Here is a 14,581-nt window from a genome sequence, read left to right on the forward strand (position 1 = left end):
ATTCAAGTAAATGGCTAAATGGCTGCTTTTTTATATAGCGCTTTTATCCAAAGCCTTTACAATTTGTTCCTCACATTTTTACCCGTTCACTCACACATTCACACACCGACAGCGGAGGCAACCATGCAAGGTGCCAACCTGCTCATCGGGAGCAATTATGGGTTAAGTGTCTTGCTCAAGGACACATCGACACGCTGCCCGGGAGGAGCGGGAATCAAACCGAATCGAACCGGGAACCTCCGGATTGCCAGACGACTGCTCTACCTCCTGACACACTGTCGCCCCAGTGGCGAAATGTTAATTAATCACATAGCGTTGTTGATCCAACTCCTCACATAGACATGAGATGCACTTTGATTATCTAAGTGATTATCATGAACGATTATAGGTATCTTAAAGTTAATAAAGTTCTCTATGCACCTGTCATAGACATAAAACCGTAGCTCCCAGCTAGTCCATTATACTTCCGTAGATAACAATCGACAGACAATCTGTGTTGGGCACCAGATGGTGGCCATGATTCTCCATCCGACGATGGTTTAAACTTTAGATGAATGTTACTCTGGAGTCTGGTTGTGCATAAAGCTCTCTCTCTCTCGGCTTGCTGCCAGGGGAGCAGTTATGGCCCCAAGATAACCGTGAAGAGTAACGAGCCCCTCGGGAAGTCTTTGTGTATGAATGTCTCATCCCTGCTGCCCTGCCTCTCCGGAAAAGCTCTGCTGTTCTGCCAGACAACCAGACTGGCTGGGGAGGGTGCTAACATTTCCTCATTTCCGTTCTTTTGAGCTTGCATGTGACAAAGCTTGTCACTGTGTCTGTGTGTGTGTGTGTGCACGTGTGCGTGTGTGTGTGTGTGTGTGTGTACCAATTAAGCCAGGTAATCAGTGGGGGGTACTGGCAGTGGTAAAGAGGGAGAGGAACAATTTGTTCCAAAATGTTTTAATACTTCCCCATTATCACTCGTGCTCTCTCCAGAGTCGTGTGCAATACGACCCAGAGCCTCCCTTCACCGTTTACTCAACTTCAATACATCGCGTACACAGTTTCAAAATGTTCTCCCATGGCTTTCTGCAAAGAGCAAGAATGCAAATATAACCAGCCGCTAGAGAAGACACAGAACCATTGGAGAAAATCTGGCACCGATGATGAAGAGGCTGTGGCATCCTGTTGAGACCGAGGAAGTCAACCAATCAAAGTATTTGTACTTGCTTTACGTGAGTACATCTAAAAGTAGTCATTCGATTTTCTTTTGCATACTGTTTTGCATACAAGACATGCAATCCCAAGTTAAGTATGTATATTCGACTTTAAGTGAGTCAACTTAACCCTTTCACTGCCACACTACAGAAGGTACGGTTAACCGTCTGTAGTGTGATAGTAAAGGCTTAACCTTCTGCCGTGTGGTAGTGAAAGGGCTAACCCTTTGTCGTGTGGCAGTGAAAGGGTTAACCTTCTGTATTGTCGCAGTGAAAGGGTTAACCCTTTCACGGCGACAATACACAGAAGGTTGACCCTTTCACTGCCACACGGCAGCTGGTTAACCCTTTCACTGCCACACGGCAGAAGGTTAACCACCTACAGTACCACTAGCCCCGGCAGCCTGGGCCTCCGAGGACAGAGAGAGTGAGTCGGAGAAGGTTGTAACCGCGGGGCTTATCCTCTCATTTCACTTACAGGGTTTATTTAGAAGAGATGTTTGTTTCCCTAGTTTATCGCAAAAAGCTATTTGGGAGGGAAGATTCTCCCGCCAGCGAGAGCTGTGAGAAGCCTGGCTCAGGTGAGAAGCCTGGCTCAGGTGAGAAGCCTGGCTCAGGTGAGAAGCCTGGCTTAGGTGAGAAGCCTGGCTCAGGTGAGAAGCCTGGCTCAGGTGAGAAGCCTGGCTCAGGTGAGAAGCCTGGCTCAGGTGAGAAGCCTGGCTCAGGTGAGAAGCCTGGCTCAGGTGAGAAGCCTGGTGAGCGATCGCTTGGAAATGAATGTCCCTCTGAGCTTTGTCAGATGTCAGTGGGACTTTGAAGCAAATGGCTTGGCTTCTGAAAATCACACACTCTCAATTGTGGACGGTGTGTGTGTGTGTGTGTGTGTGTGTGTGTGTGTGTGTGTGTGTGTGTGTGTGTGTGTGTGAGAGCTTTGAGCTCCATTTTGTAATGAATGATGGATGGGATGGAATATAAAATGCAAGGGAGGAGGTAACGTGCGTCGATTTCTTTGCCCTGATCCCATCTGCCTGTCTGCCTCAGCATCAAGCCTGACGTGTTGACGGGCAGATCAGAGTTTATATGACAGGGCCATGCGTTCTGAAGCCCCGGCCGGTCTCTGGCATGTTGTCATGTGTGGCCACCCACTGATATGATCTCATTCACCCCTGCCTGCCTGCCTGCCTGCCTGACTGACTGACTGACTGACTGACTGACTGACTGACTGACTGACTGACTGACTGACTGACTGACTGACTGCCTGCCTGCCTGCCTGCCTGACTGACTGACTGACTGACTGACTGCCTGCCTGCCTGCCTGCCTGACTGACTGACTGACTGACTGACTGACTGACTGACTGACTGACTGCCTGACTGACTGACTGACTGACTGACTGACTGACTGACTGACTGACTGACTGCCTGACTGACTGATGTGAAGAACCACCCTGTGAAACATTGGATTATCAAGGCTGTGAGGGTTCACACACCTTCCAGTGCTTTGCACGAATCGTCCCTCTCTAGTACAACTCCTTCCCTTCTCTCAGTTATCTTTAGTGTGGCTACTCCAAGCTTTAAAGTCCCTTACATTACATTGGACTCAAATTAGTAATTGACTCGTCAACATTCTTTTCAGTTTTCCAGGAAATGACAAACGTCTATTTTGATTTCATGGGGCCTTTTAACACTTGAACATACATATTTAATACTTCTAATAACTAATAACTTCTTTTAGTACTTTTTTTAGTAGTTAGTATTTACTTATTTGCACATATTTAAAACACATCCCTAGGCAGCGTTTAAAGGCAACATGCAGGGGAGATAATCCCTAAAGCCCTCAGGGGTTTAACAAGAGGAAATCCCCCACGACAACGTATATCATTTCAATATGTGTCTTACACATAACAACACATCCAAGTCCTTTTGAGATTACACATTGCACGAGGTCTCAAGTGCAACACAGCTGGAGTACACACACACACACACACACACACACACACACACACACACACACACACACACACACACACACACACACACACACACACACACACACACACACACACACACACACACACACACACACACACACACACACACACACACACACACACACACACACACACACACACACACACACACACACACACACACACACACACACACGTTTCCACAAAAGAAAACCAAAATAAATCCAACCAAGATAAAGCCTCTTCTCAAGATCATCTGGTTCTATATCTGCTTTCACTTTTCTGATATAACCGATAGACATTATAAGCAACTAAGTGAGTCCAGAATCCCATATCTGGATGGCCCTCGAGCCCCCCCCCCCCCCCAGTGCCAGACAGTAGTACCACTCATTTCACATCTCGCCAGCCACCCCGTGTCACCTCGTCATGTATACATTAAATCTATGTATTTAACTGCATGTAGTATGTATGTATTGTAAGTGATGTTATATGTTCTATGTTGGAACAATGCAATGTAATGCACTGAAAACAAATTAATAAAGAATCTAATCTAATCTAATCTAGTCACATCCCTCTCGCCAGCCCGTGTGCCCACGCTGGGACATCTCACCTCGTCACGTCCCTCTCGCCAGCCCGTGTGCCTCCCCACGCTGGGACATCTCACCTTGTCACGTCCCTCTCGCCAGCCCGTGTGCCTCCCCACGCTGGGACATCTCACCTTGTCACGTCCCTCTCGCCAGCCCGTGTGCCTCCCCACGCTGGGACATCTCACCTTGTCACGTCCCTCTCGCCACCCCGTGTCCCTCCCCACGCTGGGACATCTCACCTCGTCACGTCCCTCTCGCCAGCCCGTGTCCCTCCCCACGCTGGGACATCTCACCTTGTCACGTCCCTCTCGCCACCCCGTGTCCCTCCCCACGCTGGGACATCTCACCCTCTCGCCAGCCTCTCTGAAGCCCTGTCATCACAGCCACAGCTTGACAGATTTAAACCAACAGCACGTGTGTCTCCTTTTGGCCTCATTTAGGAGGTGCTGTCGCCACAAGAAGAGACCCTGTTGTGTGTGGATCTTATCTTCTCAGAGGCCGGGGGGGGGGGGGGGGGGGGGGCACGAGGTGTTGCCTTTTAACCCTTTCACTGCCACACTACAGAAGGTTAACCCTTTACTATCACACTACCGACGGTTAGTGTGATAGTAAAGGGTTAACCTTCTGTAGTGCGGCAGTGAAAGGGTTAACCTGCTGTGTATTGTCACAGTGAAAGGGTTAACCGTTTGGTAGTGCAGCAGTGAAAGGGTTAACTGCTTGACTCTCTCCTTATTTGTTGAATTTTTTAAATAGTTTTTCTTTGTTATTTACTAAAAAGCTCAATGGGCATATTGTAATATCAATAACACACTGTCACTTGTAAAGGGTCACACTGCAGCAAAGCAGAGACTGTGTACAGTGTATATCTTACAATGCACTCCCACCTCTCCATTACTTATTCGCAGCACGATTTATTAATATCTGAGGGACTGCGATGTCATACTAGATCCAGGCGGGGTCCAATTCAACACGATTCAGCCCGACCCAAAGCACTCGCCAACCACCGCACAGACCCGGGCTACCCGGTCGTTGAAACAGCGACTCCTACTGGTCGGTCGGGGCACCTGTTCAGCGAGGAGGGGATCTGGTGATGGTGTGTGAACCTCTGCGCACGTTATGCTCTCCCAACTCCTAGCTGTCGGAGGAGGCATGTGGTAGTCTACTCTACACCCTCCCCGGGTCAACAGTAGGGGGCAGCGCAACAAAGACCAGGAGGGGAATTGACATAACGACTAAATCGGGGAGATGGGGGAGAAAAGTACAAAGGCAAGAAGGAAATAATCAGCCCAACATGATTGACGGGTATCCGTCCTCACCTGTCTATGTCTCCCTGCACCTCCTTGCCTCCCCTCTGGGGGAGGTCTCTGGAGGACGTGAGGTCGGAGGACCGGCCCACGTTCCGTGCGTACAGGTGAAGGCCCCCGTCTGTGAGGTATCTGTAGAGGAAAGGGATTTCATTGGTTGGTTGATTGATTGACTGATTGAGTGAACATTTGATTAACAGATTGCAGAATGGGTACAATACAGTACGGCTCAATACACACAATTGTTAAGGGGATGCAGACCATCAGGGTCCCCCATTTTCAATTCATAACATATTGATTGACTGTTTGATTGATAGGACTGATTGAAAAAAAACAAACAACTACTTGTACACAAAATAATTGCTGAGGAGTGTGTGCAGGTTGTGAAAATAAGCGAGTTTTGTGTGTGTGTGTGTGTGCGTGTGTGTGTGTACACGTGCTTGTGTAATTGAGTCAATGAGTTAGTGTGTGTGTGTGTGTGTGTGAGAGAGAGAAAGGAGAGAGAGAGAGAGAGAGAGAGAGAGAGAGAGAGAGAGAGAGAGAGAGAGAGAGAGAGAGAGAGAGAGAGAGAGAGAGAGGAAGAGAGAGAGAGAGAGAGGAGGAGAGAGAAAGAGAGAGCGAGGCATTGCCAGGTTGCAATAAGATACGGCTGATAGGACCGGGGGCCATTAGTGTTAAGCTAATTAGCCTCATAATTCAGTTAATCACCTTTTTTCTCCCAAGGTGCATTTAGTCTGAGTCTGCCGTGTATTTAATCATAGGAGGTTTTTCTCGCTGATCGTTATCGTTCCCCTTACAGTTTCTTTCCCTGATCATCAAGTGGTTTGGGAAACAATTTACGTGTGGGCTAGAATAAGCACATACCGGCATTTAAGCCATTGTATTTGAGAGATAGAGAGAGAGAGAGAGAGAGAGAGAGAGAGAGAGTCCGTTTCTCTGTATCTGCACGTGTACGGTGAGCTGCCTCCATTTTGCTCGAGGCAGGCTTCATTTATTAAAGTCGGGTTGCGGGGAAGGTCAGCTGCCCAACGACGTATAACAGACAGCAGACTGTTGTTTCTTATCCAGGAATGTGTCACTTGAAAGATTTGCGCCAAAGTAAAGTGAGAGCGCTCCCTTCTTGCCATAATAGAGCAGAGAAAGCCTTGGGGGGATGGCTGGAAGTCATTTGTCTTAACGTCACACAGAAGAAGCTGCAAGGCCACTCGTATGAATACAAGATGTCCTGTCACTCACACACCGGAACGCCTTGCACCTCTGAACACAACATTACATGGAATCAATTAAACGATTGACAACTTCAATTCAAGTTAAAAGGGGTTAATTGGAACGTGAGGTTCTGATATGAATTGATTCATATATCCGCATTATTTTGTCCCACTTTATGCTTTGCTCTTGCTGCTTGTTTTACACAGATTTTATGTTTTATTTCTTACTGATGTAAAGCACTTTGAACTGCAATCCCCTGTATGAAAGGTGCTATAGAAATACAGTTATTATTATTATTATTATTATTATTATTATTATTATTATTATTATTATTATTATTATTATTATTATTATTATTATTATTATTATTAATTGAATTCATGTTATAAACTGTAGCCAGCACTACAGAGGCGCGGCAGTGCTTGTGTGATCGTACCCGCTGGTGAGCTCATCCGTCCGGACGTTCTTCCCCAGGATGTCCCCTTCGCTCACGTAGCCGGCCACCACCTCCAACTCCATCCCCGCCTCCGGCCCCTTGTCCCCCTGCTCCGCCCCCCTCCATCCAGCCCGCCGCCGCCGCCGCTCTCCTCATGGGGGCGCTGTTGTACACAAACCTGGAGGCGTCCGGGTGGCCGCCGTAGCGTGCCGCGGCGCTGCCCCCCGTGCCTGCTGCCGTCGTGCTGCCCGCCCCCCTGGGCGCAGTGTAGCCGCTGGGCAGAGAGGGCATGGAGGGGGCGTCGCCGGCCTGCAGACGCGGGGTCTGTGATTGGCCCAGGCGCCAGGGGGAGGAGCGCGGGACGAGGGCCGGAGGCTCCGCCCATTGACCTCAGTGGTTACCGTGCTGTCGAACGTCGTTTCTAAAGTACTGTGTGCGGAGAGAGAGAGAGAGAGAGAGAGAGAGAGGGGGGAGAGAGGGAGGGAGGGAGAGAGAGAGAGAGGGAGGGAGAGAGAGAGAGGGAGGGAGAGAGAGAGAGAGAGAGGGAGAGAGAGATAGAGAGAGAGAGAGAGAGAGAGAGAGAGAGAGAGAGAGAGAGAGAGAGAGAGAGAGAGGGAGGGAGAGAGGGAGAGAGAGAGAGAGAGAGGGAGGGAGAGAGGGAGAGAGAGAGGCATTACTGCTGACTCTTGACATGACGCAGAAAAACATCCAGAAAGGAACCTTCCAGTAGAAAAAAAACAAGCAGCCAGGAATTTCAGGCCAAAATGGCAGAGGGACAAAATCTTCTGCAAGAACGAATGAATAATGGTGACGTTACAGTGGATTCACTGGAATTACAGCAGACTAATGAGTCCAAGTCATCGGTATCAAGTGCATGATGTGTGAAGGACAAACCACTCAGGCGGAGAGAGACCACAGCATGGTCATATTGGCACAGCATGGCTGTCTCCGTCAACGGAGTGTCACTCTCTCTCCAGCGATGACCTTCCCAAAGTACTGTTTTCTTCCACTGAGCTAAGTTGGATTGGAAGAAAGAATCAAACGAGGAGGGTCCCAGGAGTGTACATGCCAGCACACACTGTCTCACACGCATACAACCACATGTCATGTACAGTACACAGACACACACACGCACGCACGCACACGCACGCACACACACGCACGCACACACACACATACACACACACACGCACGCACAGTACACACACGCGAGCACGTACCCACATCTTGCAGGATGGACCATCAGTCCACACCCAGCAAAGCAAGGCAACAGTGGTAGGTAGCATGAGCGCCCTCTAGTGGAAAGACTAGTGCATTACATTTACTTGATACACTTCCTCACCAAATGTGAAAAATATAAATATATTAGAGAAACGAATAAAAAAAAAACTAAAAACAAAAAAACAAAAGATTTTCTTAAACTATCAGATACAGAAAAACGACCAGTCCTACTACGGGAGGACTCAACAAGCTGTGAGCTAGCAGCAGTCTATGTTGCTACCTGCCATAAACTGAGGGACAGTGAGTGACAGTCACCTGCCACACGTTTATGCTGTAATATTTGATGTTTTATGTTTTGATGATATTTCATGATGATATTTTAATGTACTTTGACATTGATATCTGTTTTCTAATTCATGTTTATGTTAATATTAATAATTTGCGTTGGCAACATGTACAAGTTACGTCATGCCAATAAAGCCATTTGAATTGAATTGAATTGATAAAAAAAAGGGCAACAACTATACAAGGCCCTTGACTATACTGTATATAAAACAAGTTACCATATTGTTTAGTACATTTAGTTCAGATGCCTACTGTAAGTGGATCGACGGAATTAGTAAAAAAAAAATTAAATATATTTTTGCTTTTGTTGCTGGTTGATTCTCCTCAGCTTCTCTCTGGTACTATAAAAGAAGATAAATATAACACTTTTAAAACCCTTTGTTTATCTTTAGATCACACATTTAAAAATAACTGTTCATCTCACTTCAATAATTTTTATTGCAGAACATGGTATTTTCTCAAGCAGACAGATGTAAACACTGTAATCTGTGTTGCATGTACCTGACAAACTGAACTGTTATTACAGTCATATTCCGACTTAACTGAATGCACATGTGTGTGTGTGTGTGTGTGTGGACTACTGTACTATTACAGGTATTGAAATGAACAATGCAACTTCCTTATACAAAAAAAAATATTTATTTTTATTTTTTATGAATAATTAAATATCGATATTTCGGGAAATGAGTATTGAAACCGTTTTAAATATTCAGAATCGATATGTATCGATTTTTCGATATTTTTGACAACACTATGAGAAACGGAACAATAGTTTCTCATTACCATACAGTTTATTACCGGTGCGAATATGAAGGCAAACTGAATGTGCTGATATAATTGAATGCATCTGAAGGCTGATAGAGAGAGAGGGGAGGGGAAGTGAGAGAGAGAGAGAGATAAAGACAGAGAGATAAAGACAGAGAGAGAGAGAGAGAGAGAGAGAGAGAGAGAGAGAGAGAGAGAGAGAGAGAGAGAGAGAGAGGGAAAGATATAAAGAGAGAGATAAAGAGAGAGATAAAGAGAGAGAGAGAATGTGTGTGCAGGAATTAATGAATGGAGAAGTGAGCAACATGATGGACAGGTGTTGAGCTCTTTCACACATCAAGACGTTATCAGCAGTGGAAGGTAGCAGAAAGGGGGGGGGGTGAGGCTGGGATAAGGCTCTGTTTCTAAAGTACTGTGTGCGGAGAGAGGGAGGGGGAGAGAGAGAGAGAGAGAGATAGAGAGAGGGAGAGGGAGAGAGAGATGGAGAGAGAGAGAGATGGAGAGAGAGAGAGAGAGAGAGAGAGAGCGCGGGAGAGAGAGAGGGCGGGAGAGAGATGGAGAGAGAGAGGGAGAGGGAGTGAGAGATAGAGAGATAGAGAGAGAGGAGAGGAGAGAGAAATGGAGAGAGAGAGATATACAAGAAATTCCTTCTGTAATGTACTGATTTCTTTAGTTTTCTCTGTTTGATTGTTTTGTTTTGTTTGGCTTTGGCAATGTAAACGTATGTTTCCCATGTCAATAAAGCCCATTTGAATTGAATTGAATTGAATTGAGAGAGAGATAGGGAGATAGAGAGAGAGAGGAGGGGAGAGAGAAATTGAGAGAGAGCGAGAGATAGAGAGAGAGCGATAGTGTACATAGTGGTTGAGGGAAAACAAAGGGTAGTTTGTATTATTATTATTATTATTATTATTATTATTATTTGCATAAGACTAGTTCTGGCTGTTTAGAGTCCAGCCCTGGGGCTTGAAGGTCATTTGACACTTTATATATACAAGAACTAGCGACAATAGATTGAGGAAAGAATGACAGTGATAAGGGCTCATGAGTTTGTGTGTGTGCGTGTGCGTGTGCGTGTGTGTGTGCGTGTGTGCGCGTGTGTGTGTGTGTGTGCGTGTGTGTGTGTGTGTGTGTGTGTGTGTGTGTGTGTGTGTGTTGGCTACACAGCATTGGACCTCCAGATATCTCCTCCATTCCAAAGCCATGAATAATTCTGCCGGCTACCCTCCATACTGGGATGTGTAAACACAAAATAAACAACCTGGACCGGCAGCTGGTATATGTTTCAAATGTCATCCGGCGCTCAGCAATCCCAAGGGACTTAACGGAATACAAAAAAAGCCGGAGTATTTTCATTGTGGTTTTTCAGGGGTGCCCTTGAAGATCACAGCATTTCTTAATACGAGGGGAATTTCTCTCCCTTCCAATGTCAATCGATGTCATTTCTCACCGTCTAGGTGCAACGGAGGGAATGAAATCAAGTGCAGGCTTTGATCAATACAGATGATCGGGCGGTGGCCCCCATCACACCCATCACATGATCAATACAGATGATCGGGCGGTGGCCCCATGGCATCTTTCTCTTTGAGGGACGCAGAGGTTTGTATGGGAAGCGAGTGAGCCTGACGCCGCAGGCTATCAAAGCCAGCTGGATAACGAAGACAGACTTCACTTCTGAAGCAGACCGGCGACAGGACTGTATGTGTTTCCTGTGCCTGCAGATGATGGAAAATAGTCCCTCATTTTATTTTGTATATTTTTTTTAGTTTCTTATTATTATTAATTTATTAATTTATAAATGTATTATATTATTCATTATTAATGTTTTTTGTTGTTGTTGTTTACACGGGGGGGGGGGGGGGGCACAGTGCCATTCAGCTGGGTGCCAAAGACCTGTTTTATTCAGGCTGAGGGTGTTGTACTGATGACGTGACTCAGACATCCTCCGTTACCGACTCCTCACCGGTGATGACTAATGACATTCACCCCACGGTCTCTGGGAGCAGAGGATGAGTGGATGGACAGACAGAAAGAAAGACAGACAGACAGACAGACAGACAGACAGAAAGAAAGAAAGAAAGAAAGACAGAAAGAAAGAAAGACAGAAAGAAAGAAAGAAAGAAAGAAAGAAAGAAAGAAAGAAAGAAAGAAAGAAAGAAAGAAAGAAAGAAAGAAAGAAAGAAAGAAAGAAAGAAAGAAAGAAAGAAAGAAAGAAAGAAAGGACACACACACACACTCACACACACACACACACACACACACACACACACACACACACACACACACACACACACACACACAACGCTAATATTGTGGTTTTAGATGATCCTAACTCCATGTATCCAATAGTAGGCGTCTTGAAGCCCACAACATAATGTATATGAATGGCACCGGTGCTCCTAGACTTGCCCCATTTGGGTCCAATTGGACTCAATGTGGTGGAATGGGGCATTCTATTGATCGTGCCTGGCCAAGGATCCTCCTCAGAGGAACACATGCCCACACATACACTTGTGCACACACACACACACACACACGCGCACGCACACACACATGCACACGCACACGCACACACGCACTCACACACACACACACACGCACACGCACACACACACACCACCGCCACCGCCACCATCTGTCATGGTTGTCGGGCAGCCTGGCTACCATCTTCCCCTGTAAATGGGGCAAAACACACAAAGTAATAGACTAAGGCAGAGGAAAGAGGGGAAGCAGGGGAAGATGGCCCAGAGCTCTAACAGAGAGTTATGGGTCTGCCGCCACACCATGGCTCACACGCCCCACCACAGCCTCATAAGGTGCTGGCTCTCCGTCATTCCAGAACACCATCTTGTGTTCCCGAGCTCGCAAGCTTACATTATTATTAGTTTACGGCCATATCTATCATCTCACTGCCACTTTACTGCCATTATTGTATTTTACTGCCATTATTTATTATTATGTATACTTACTATGTTACGTCTATGTACCACTTCTGCCAAAAGATTTGCACCAAGTTCTCTTTTACCTCTATATTTATTTCACTCATACATAAATTTTTTTTGCTACTGTTTATATTGTATATATAGTCCTGTATGCGTGTAGCTTTATGCCAAGCAAGCAGTGCAAAAATTTACCGTAGTGGCATGCAGTAATGCGCCTTTCATTTTCCGCCGCCCAGCGCCCAGGTCGCGCGGAAATAGGCTGTCTATTGCCATTCTCTTTGACAAACTCTAACCTTAACCAGCTCCTTAACAACGCCTAAACTTAACCGTTCTAACCTTAACCAACTCCGAAACAATGCCTAACCTTAACCTTAACCTTAACCATGCCTAACCTTAACCATAGAAATTATATTGCCATTCTCTTTGACAAACTCTAACCTTAACCAGCTCCTTAACAGCGCCTAAACTTAACCGTTCTAACCTTAACCAACTCCGAAACAATGCCTAACCTTAATCGGCGAAAGAATACACGTTAAAAAAAAATCACGTTAAAAAATATTTTCGATGGGATTCGAACTCGCCAGCAAACAAGCCATAGGATCCACAGCCATGTGTCCTTGCCAATTGAGCTATTGCTAGATACTGAATAAGGGGCGGTGACTTATATATATTGAGCTCCGCTCGTGTCGCATGCGCGGGCACCTCGCGCGAGCACGCCGGCGCACGCACGCACCTGAGCGAGCACGCCGCCGCCGGTGCACGCACGGTAGCATTTGTCTGAAAAGAAGGGCGCTTTACCGCACTAGCGTGCGGTGACGAATGCGGAAGCATTTTTGCACTGCTTGCTTGGCATTAACGTACAGGCGTCCTGTATAGTGTATGTACATCATGTCCCATATGTTACTTTATGTTTATAGTGTGAGTGTCCTATATGTTACTTTATGTTTATTACATGGCGTTTTAACATTCGCCAAAATGCTTGATTGTGATTGGTCAATAGCGCCCCGTTGCCCCTAGCAGCGGCCAATTATTTCTCGATAATTCACCGCTGTTATGGGAAAGATAGCCTCACAGCCGGACTCTCGCAGCGTTATACCATGCACACCGAGGCAGGTCTCGACAGTACACCATGCATTTGATCTCGTCTTGTCGATGGTGTAAAATGAATTATATTGTTGGTAAGTTAGCCCTGTAATAAGCGGGATAATGTATACGTTGACACTGCGAGATTCAAACCTAAATAGACTCAGCTTTACCATATGCACAGCTGCACTGCATCAGGTGTAATCAAGCCCATTGTGATATTTCCTCCAACGCCAGAGGAGCAACAGAACAACCGCGTCTGCATTTGATCTCGTCTTGTCGATGGTGTAAAATAAATTACGTATATTGTTAGTAAGTTAGCCCTGTAATAGGTGGGATAATGTATAGCTATACTCGGTCATTGTCGCAAAATAATTGACCTTCACTGCGTTTAGAACACCTCGGCTGCGCCTCGGTGTTCCAGAACGCAGTGTCGGCCAATTATTTTGCGACGATGACCTCGTAGCTATACATTATCCCTTACTTATATTAGATATTTTTTTATATATATACACACCGTGGGAAGGGGGAAACGTAATTAAATTTCTCTGTATGTCTTGCACATTACGAGAAGTGACAATAAAGCTGACTTTGACTTTGAGTAGGAATCTTTTAATAAAGTCGAGGCAATATGGATTGGGGGGGGGGGGGTATATTTCATGGTAATAGCAAAATATCATTAGCGGTTAGAGACGGTATGTTCCAGATCTAATGGGACGAGGTGAAGTGAGGAATACTGCTGAAATCAGACGGAGAGAGTGGAGCCCCTGGTGGTATCAGTGTCTCATGAGAGAAGAGACAAGAACATGAGAGCTGCGTTGAAGCAAAGTTAGTGTATAGCTAATTTACTTCAGACAGGGGAGATTGTGATACCTTGCAAGCTTTCCTCGCTTACTACATTTAATTATATACGGCTTTAAGAACCTTTAAAGTAGAAGGGTGTGATTCTAAAAAAAAGTCAGACAAGAAGATGTCTCCAGAGTCAGACAAGAAGATGGATACCAATTTCTTCTCTGTACATTCAGTAGAAAGCGATCCGGCTGCAAGCTGTCCTAGCTTAGCACAAATGAATGGAAGCAGATACGGACCACTAGCCTAGCTTATTAAAACTCAGGGAGGGTTTTTGGGCCAACAGCTAGGCTAGCTCGCCATTGACTACTGTACATATTATTATTATTATAATTCTTTTTTTTTATTATCTTTTTCCCCCTCCTTTTTCAGATTTTTCTCCCATCCCACTGTTAGTCGTTATGCCAATTCCCAACCCCCTTCCTGGTTGTTGCGCACTCCCCCCTACTGTTGGTGCGGGAGGCCGGAGACTGTCACATGTTTTCCTCCGACACATGTGCAGCCAGCCGGCAGCCAGCCTGGCAGCTCAGATTCTCACTGGGAGAGTGTAACGTGTGGGAGGCTGCACTACCTCTCTCCAGATCCTACCCTCGCTGTGCAGGCGCCCCGACCGAACTGTAGGGGTCGCTGTCCACAACGCTACTGTACATATTTTTGGCCAAAATAGGGGTCCCATGG

General features: G+C 46.1%; 1 protein-coding gene across 1 annotated transcript in view; it reads right to left on the reverse strand.

Moving 5' to 3' along the window:
- LOC311242194 (neuron navigator 3-like) overlaps window positions 1-14,581 on the reverse strand; it is a 121,785-nt gene that overhangs the window by 98,007 nt on the left and 9,197 nt on the right. Inside the window, 5 exon segments of the mRNA XM_084331147.1 lie at window positions 5,066-5,185; window positions 6,699-6,829; window positions 6,832-6,843; window positions 6,846-7,069; window positions 7,072-7,127. Coding sequence (XP_084187273.1) covers window positions 5,066-5,185; window positions 6,699-6,829; window positions 6,832-6,843; window positions 6,846-7,069; window positions 7,072-7,127 — 543 coding nt within the window.

This window comes from Notolepis coatsorum (genome assembly GCF_963971535.1).
Source record: "Notolepis coatsorum genome assembly, chromosome: 15".
NCBI classification, from domain to species: domain Eukaryota; kingdom Metazoa; phylum Chordata; class Actinopteri; order Aulopiformes; family Paralepididae; genus Notolepis; species Notolepis coatsorum.